The following is a 6,891-nucleotide window of genomic DNA, read 5'->3' as shown; positions in this document are numbered from 1 at the left end:
CAAGTACTTCTGAAACCCATAGGTGCCCCTCTGCGTACTCTGGTGTCCCTCAGGGGAAGGGGGGAACCTCTGAGAAAATGCCTGGACGTGACAGAGTCACCAGGCATTGCCCAAGGCCCAGCGGCACCGGGAAGCCTGCGGTCCCACAAGTGTGCCACCCGCACTGGCCTCGCTCGGTGCTGTTCTCGGGTGCGTTCTGGGAACGTGTCCTCTTCAAAGCACCCGTGCTGCCTGGAGCTGCACCACGGCTCACACTGCACTTCATACGGTGGTGTTACGAAGAAGTCCTCCTAGTATGTGATAACCACTCTGGGGTGGTGAGTTTCGGGGTACGTTGCTGGCTGGCTGCTGTGTTGGGTGTCTGGTGTGGGAACGCGGCTGGGGCAGAGGCAGCCTCTGCTCTCGGTTCTCACTGTGCCAGCACAGGGCTGGGTGGGTGAGCTGTGGCCGTGGGGTGGGAGCGACCCTCTCCTCGCTTGTCTCTAGCAGAAAACTCGCCTTCACAGGGAGCCAACCGGCTGCTCGGGCTCGCTGCTGGCAAACAGGGGCACTGGCACGGGCTAGAGCAGCTCTTCTGCGGGCAGCATCACGCAAACCTTCGCGAACTGCTTCATCAGCTGAGCCGTGGCAGCTCGAGGGGACGAGAGAGGCACCTGAAGACAGCAAAATGACAGGGTGGTTGTAACGGTTATAAAAATAGTTTGAAGAACTGAAGGAGGGTACATTTCTGTCTGAGCTATATTGGGAAGATCCGCTTTGGGTTCTTTTGTTTTTTTTTGTAATAGATTTTTGGAGAAGTTGTTAGAGGACCTTTGAGAAAACTGAATTTCTGCATGTATCACGTTAACAACGCCGGGGCCCGTTATCTCTCTCAGGCCTTTCATGGGTTCCCCGCCTTCCCGGCCTCTTGTTTTGCCCGTTTCCCGTGACCGGCACAGCTCCGCTGTCCGAAGCGTAGCCGCCGGCGGAGCCTGCGCCCCCGGGGCCGAGCCGGCGGGCACCCACCCCCTCAAGCGAACAACTTCTAACGGCGTCCGCCGCCCACCAGCGCGTCAGACCCGGGCGGCAGCCCGGGGCCGGGCGCCGTGACCATCGCGTGGCCGCCACCGATCGGGCCGGGCTCAGGTCTCCCGAGCGGCGGGACGGGGCCGGGCCGGTGCGGGGGGAGCGCCGCGGGCCGCCGCCTCCGCCGCCACGGGGCGCACCGGGCCCGGCGGGGCACTGCGGCGGGCGCGGGACGGCGGCCGGAGTGACGGCGGCGGCCGCCAATGGGGGGCGCGGGGCGGGGCGCCGCCATTTCGGGCCGCACCTCCGCGGGACGGCGGCGGCGGCGGCGGCCGGGGCTGTCCCCGCTGCGGCGCGGGGCGGGGGCGCCATGCGTGCTGGCTGCGCGGCGCGGCGCAGGGCCCTGCCCGCCCGCCGCCCCTTGCTCCCGCCCCCCGCGCTGCGGGGCGGAGCGGAGCGCGGCGCCGCCTCACCCCGGCGGCCGCCGTGAGCTGGGCTGCGGCGGCGGCGTCCGCGGCCGCTCGGCGATGTCGGCGCGGAAGAAGCGCGGGTGGCGGCCCGGCTGCTAAGTAGGGCAGCGGCGGGGCGGGGGCGGCGGCGGCGGCGGGGCCGTCGCGGCGGCTGCGCCATGCGGGCCGGGCGCGGGGGGCCGGCCGGGAGACGGCGCCGGGGGCGGCGCGCCCTGCTGCCCGCCGCGGGCCCCGGGGCGCCGGGGCGCTGAGCAACAGTTGGCTCCGCCGCTGCCCAGCATGAAAGTGTGCCGGCGGAAGGCGCTGGCGCTGTGCCTGGGCTACGCGCTCCTGCTGCTCCTCGCCGCTCTCAACCTGCTGGAGTACAAGTGGCGGCGGGAGCCGCGGCGCTGCGGGGAGACCCCGGCCGCCCCCCGCCACCGCCCCCCACCGCCGCCGCCGCCGGCCGGGAGCCGCGGTCCGGCGGGCGCGCAGCGGCAGCTGGTCTATGTCTTCACGACCTGGCGCTCGGGGTCGTCCTTCTTCGGGGAGCTCTTCAACCAGAACCCCGAGGTTTTCTTCCTCTACGAGCCGGTGTGGCACGTCTGGCAGAAGCTGTACCCCGGGGACGCCGTCTCGCTGCAAGGGGCGGCCCGCGACATGCTGAGCTCCCTGTACCGCTGCGACCTCTCCGTCTTCCAGCTCTACAGCACGGCGGGCGCCGGCAAGAACCTCACCACGCTGGGCATCTTCGGGGCGGCCACCAACAAGGTGATCTGCTCGTCGCCCCTCTGCCCGGCCTACCGCAAGGAGGTGGTGGGCATGGTGGACGACCGGGTGTGCAAGAAGTGCCCCCCGCAGCGCCTCAGCCGCTTCCAGGAGGAGTGCCACAAGTACCGCACGCTGGTCATCAAGGGCGTCCGCGTCTTTGACCTGGCCGTCCTTGCCCCGCTCATGCGGGATCCGACCCTGGACCTCAAAGTCATCCACCTCGTGCGGGACCCCCGGGCCGTCGCCAGCTCCCGCATCAAGTCCCGGCATGGCCTCATCCGGGAGAGCCTACAGGTGGTGAGGAGCAGGGACCCCCGCATCCATCGCATGCCCTTCCTTGATGCCGGCCACAAGCTGGGTGGAAAGAAGGAGGGGGGTGGTGGCTCGGACTACCATGCCCTGGGTGCCATGGAGGTCATCTGCAGCAGCATGGCCAAGACCCTGCAGACCGCCCTGCACCCCCCTGACTGGCTGCAAGGGAACTACATGGCTGTGCGGTACGAGGACCTGGTGGTCGAGCCCATCAAGACCCTGCGGCAGGTGTACGGCTTCGTCAATCTGTCGGTCAGCCCAGAGATGGAGAAGTTTGCCCTCAACATGACCAGTGGCCCCGGCTACTCCTCCAAGCCCTTCGTGGTGTCAGCCAGAAACGCTACCCAGGCGCTGAGCGCCTGGAGGACTGCACTCAGCTACCAGCAGATCAAGCAGGTTGAGGAGTATTGCCACCAACCCATGTCCCTGCTGGGCTACGAGAGGGTTGGCAGCCCCGAAGAGGTGAAGGACCTCAGCAGAACGTTGCTCAGGAAGCCGCGGCTGTGACGGGGCAGCAGGCGCCCACTGACCTCGGGGGTGGCTGCGCCCCACTGGGGAGAGGAGCTGCTCCGGCTGGCTTGAGTGAGGGAGGGAGCCAGGAAAAGCAGCCTGGTTTCCGATTTCCTCCAAAGACTGCTGAAGGGTAACATACAGTAATGTGATGATTTCTTTCTTTCTTTTTTTTTTTTTTTTTAATTCTCCCCACCCCTTGCATTGGGTTAGATGCGATTTTAAAAAAAAATAAAGTGGAACTGAAAATATGTGTAAAGGCCCTTTCTGAAATGCCAGGCAGTGATTCTGTACCAAAATCTTTATGGAGTTCATGTGGGTTTGAAGATGGTAACAAAAACTTGCACAATTCCGAACACATCTTTTGTCTCCCTTGGTGTGGAGGGGATGCCCTTGGAAAGCATAATGCTGAAAATCAGACTTTTGTATGAAAGCAAATGTTCAGACACGATAGTAATAAAAAAAAACAAAACCCAATAAATGATATTCATTTTTATAATTACCTCAATTGTTTGGGAATTGCAGCGTTGCTTATGTACAGCTGGAGGGGAGGATGCTTGCTTAAAATAGCAATGTGGACTTTTTTAAGGGTATGGGTGAAGGGCTGGAGTGCAAAATTTGATGCGTTCAGAGATTAGGAGCTGCTGTCACAGAAACAAGTAGAGATCTCACAAACGTAGTGCAGATTTTATGGCTATGTCAAAGCAGGTTTCTATTTAACTATTGTCTTTTTTGTTGTATTTAAAAAGTCTTTCAAGTGCCACTGTATTAGTGTCCTAAGAGTTTTTAAGCGTTTGCCATCACAGCAGTATTTATTTTTGTCTTGACATGTATGTGCAGGAGTCGCTGTCAAATAGAAGTGGATCTACAGCGTGACAAGAAGTGCAGGATTTAAAAAGACATTTATCGTAATGGAAACATTAGCATGTGTGAGAACAAAAATAAAATTATATATATTATACGTATTCTATAGCGCTAACGATACCATAAGCTATTTAAGGTATTTCTTGATGTGGATTGGTAACAGGCATAACAGGGAAGCATAGAAAAATGCATAAAATGATTTATTTTTCCCCTTTATGTAAGTGTCTGTGGGTATATTTATGTACAAGGAGGGAGGAAACGTACAGCTGTGTGTTCATAGCTATAATGGAGCTTTTACAGAGTCAACCTAGCATTTGATGTCAGAGCGCTGGTTAGATACTCGTTCCTTGTGAATTGTCATTGCTCTACGATGGAGCCAGATGGTGGTCTGGCTCTTTCTGGGAGCTTTGCCTAGAGACTCTGTCCTATCGTTAAAACTTGATTAAAAAAATATAAGATTTTACTACTTCTGCTTTTATAATTTACTGAAAAAGTCCTGGTTTATTAAAGGTTAAGTGGTGTGTGGTGTGTATGAGAAGTGCAGACACCTCAAGTAGTTTTTAATCTTGGCAGTGTTTTCTGATGCTCTTTGAATGCTCATTTTGGGACTTGAGTTTTTAAACAAAAGTGGTTTTGCTGAACTGTTCTTTTGTGAGAGTATAGACTTTTCTACCGGAAGTACATTTTACATTGCCTGTGTGGGTGTTGTGCCTTCAGCAAATGTAAAGAGTATGAGTAGGAAAAGGAAATTGATTTGTGAAAATAAATTGATATAAACAGGACGCTAAGAGTGTGTGTGTATGTGTGAAAATTTCAGTGATGCGTAATGTGTCTATTTCTTGTATCAGTACTTTTAAGTTAAAACAGGTGATAACTGGCTATTAAGCTATTTGAGTCCTTGATGAAATTTTGGAGTTAGATGTTGAACTTACTCTGAAAAGGAAATACATTTAATAAACTAGTTAAAAGATTAATGTATAAGGTTGCCTATACACTTGCCGAATGACTACATTACACATATCCATTCCCACAGTTCATCATCACTATCAGCACAAACAACATTAATAATATTTATCACTGGGAGATCTTATAATTGGCCTGTTCGGATGTATTCCCAAATTCCAGATAGCTGTGCTAAAAATGGGAGGGATAGTTAATTTGGTATTTAAAATACATATTAAGGTACTTGTGTTTTTGTTAAATTGGGTGTTTTGTGTTATCGCTGTGTGTATGCTGAGTAGGTTTTGGACATCTGGGTTTGGGCTGTACGCCATAGTTTTTTTTTCTTGTTTTCAGTGTGTGTGTCCTGGGACAGTGCTTGAAAATCTGATCTGCTTGTAGAGCACATCACTTGCTTTTTATCCGTTTGCTGCTTTGTGAAGCACCCCTGCTACCCCCGCACAGTCCTGTTTGTCTGCCACATAACAGCCGTGCGTGTGCTTGCCAGCGCTGCTACCGGCAGGGCGAGCGGGCTCGGGGGGCTGCAGAGCCTCTCTGCAGAGCGGTGCGCTGCCCGCGGGGAAGCGAGCCCACGGGACACTGTGCCACGATTTCGGCTCCCGCTGTCTTAAGTATGGAACTTTTCTGTGGTTTCTAAATGGGGCTTTCTCATGACAGCTTGTTACAGCATAAGCTCTTTTGATTTTGGGGGCTGAAGCACGGTCATTTATGTGTGCAGAATTCCTTGGTCTCTTCTGGGAAAGTTTTCTGGGTGAATAAAGTGAACAGGAATTAATTACCTCTGGGAGTGTGAAATAGATAAGCCCGATTGACTTAGCTTTGGAAAAAATCTCCTTTGGATCCTAATTATATTAAAAAGCTCACCCTGTTCTGAGAGAGCACTTGCTGCTCTTCTAATAATGGTGCATTGCAAGCATCTGCTTCACTTTGCTGGTACGAATGGTGTGCCAGCAGAGTTGCAGCATCTGAATCTGGTCCATAGTTTGAGCTCCACCTACTACATTGCAGCAAGGAATTACCCAACATCCTGTACTCTTGTACCTGGGCATGTTTTGGTGAACAGAAGAAGTAATGCAAAGCTCTTTTTGTGAAAACAAAGGACTTCAATTTTGTTTGGGTGAAGCTTCAGGAGAAGTGAATGAGACTCTGCTTGTGTAAAATACTGGTGGCCTAAGCCCTATGTATAATGCCGCTCCATTAAAAACACATGAATGTGAACACCTGGCAGTTAAAAGGGGCAATTTTTAGTCCTTTTTTATATTCAGAAATAAGGATTAGAGGAATTAAACCAAACATAGCTGAAAAAATGAAAAAGTTTTAAATGTGGAAAAATATGGAAAAAAATAGGATATCAGAAAGATGATGAACATGGTTACAAAAGACCTCTGCCTGTTGTGAAGAGGGACATCTAGCTGAGGTCAGAATACTTAAATAATACTTGACTCTCATGCTTAAAAATAGTGCCTGGGTTGCTTTCCATCTGGTTTAACAATTACAGTGTGCTTCTTCAGCTGAAGCCAATGCCTGTATTAGTGAAGAATCAATAGCATGTACAGGGTACACTAAGTTGCACTGAGATGGGAGGGGGACTGTTGTGAAGACTTGGCACGTCATTTCAATGGAACAGAAAGGCCAGTGCCCAACTTCGTGTTGTTTCATGCTGTGAACAAAACTAGAAAATTGTGCAAGTGTTGTAAATGGTAATGATCACTCTGTGCATGAAAACATGGGAAAACCCTCTGTCCTCCACTGAATCAACTTAAAACACAAGACATGTAAAAGTGTGCAAGTTGCTGGAACTGACCTGAACACTGATAATGAAAAAATGGTCAGATAAAGTATCTTTTGGTCTTTCTAACAATGGAAGGAGGTTCTTCATTTTTCTGATCACTTTGTAATTTGTCAGGTGTTAAGCTTCATGCCCTAACTGGGAAGAGGAACATAACTGACTTTATTTAAAACCACAAAACTTGTTTTTCAGTTATGATTTGAACTCAGGTCTCTAGAGATGAAATATTGG

At 52.4% G+C, this 6,891-nt stretch overlaps 1 protein-coding gene across 1 annotated transcript; it reads left to right on the top strand.

Annotated features, from left to right (window-relative positions):
• Positions 1-1,316: 1,316 nt before the first annotated feature.
• CHST2 (carbohydrate sulfotransferase 2) lies at positions 1,317-4,693 on the top strand. The gene has a single exon (XM_064457668.1). The coding sequence runs from the start codon at positions 1,755-1,757 to the stop codon at positions 3,042-3,044; it is 1,290 nt and encodes a 429-aa protein (XP_064313738.1). The 5' UTR covers positions 1,317-1,754; the 3' UTR covers positions 3,045-4,693.
• Positions 4,694-6,891: the final 2,198 nt, after the last annotated feature.

Source organism: Phalacrocorax carbo, chromosome 7 (genome assembly GCF_963921805.1).
Source record: "Phalacrocorax carbo chromosome 7, bPhaCar2.1, whole genome shotgun sequence".
NCBI classification, from domain to species: Eukaryota; Metazoa; Chordata; class Aves; order Suliformes; family Phalacrocoracidae; genus Phalacrocorax; species Phalacrocorax carbo.
The sequence above is the reverse complement of the archived record's forward strand: the minus strand, read 5'-3'. Positions and strand labels throughout refer to the sequence as shown.

Bases quoted from the DNA above. Each gene is read 5' to 3' on its own strand.
- CHST2 (XM_064457668.1), top strand. From the start codon at position 1,755: ATGAAAGTGTGCCGGCGGAAGGCGCTGGCGCTGTGCCTGGGCTACGCG.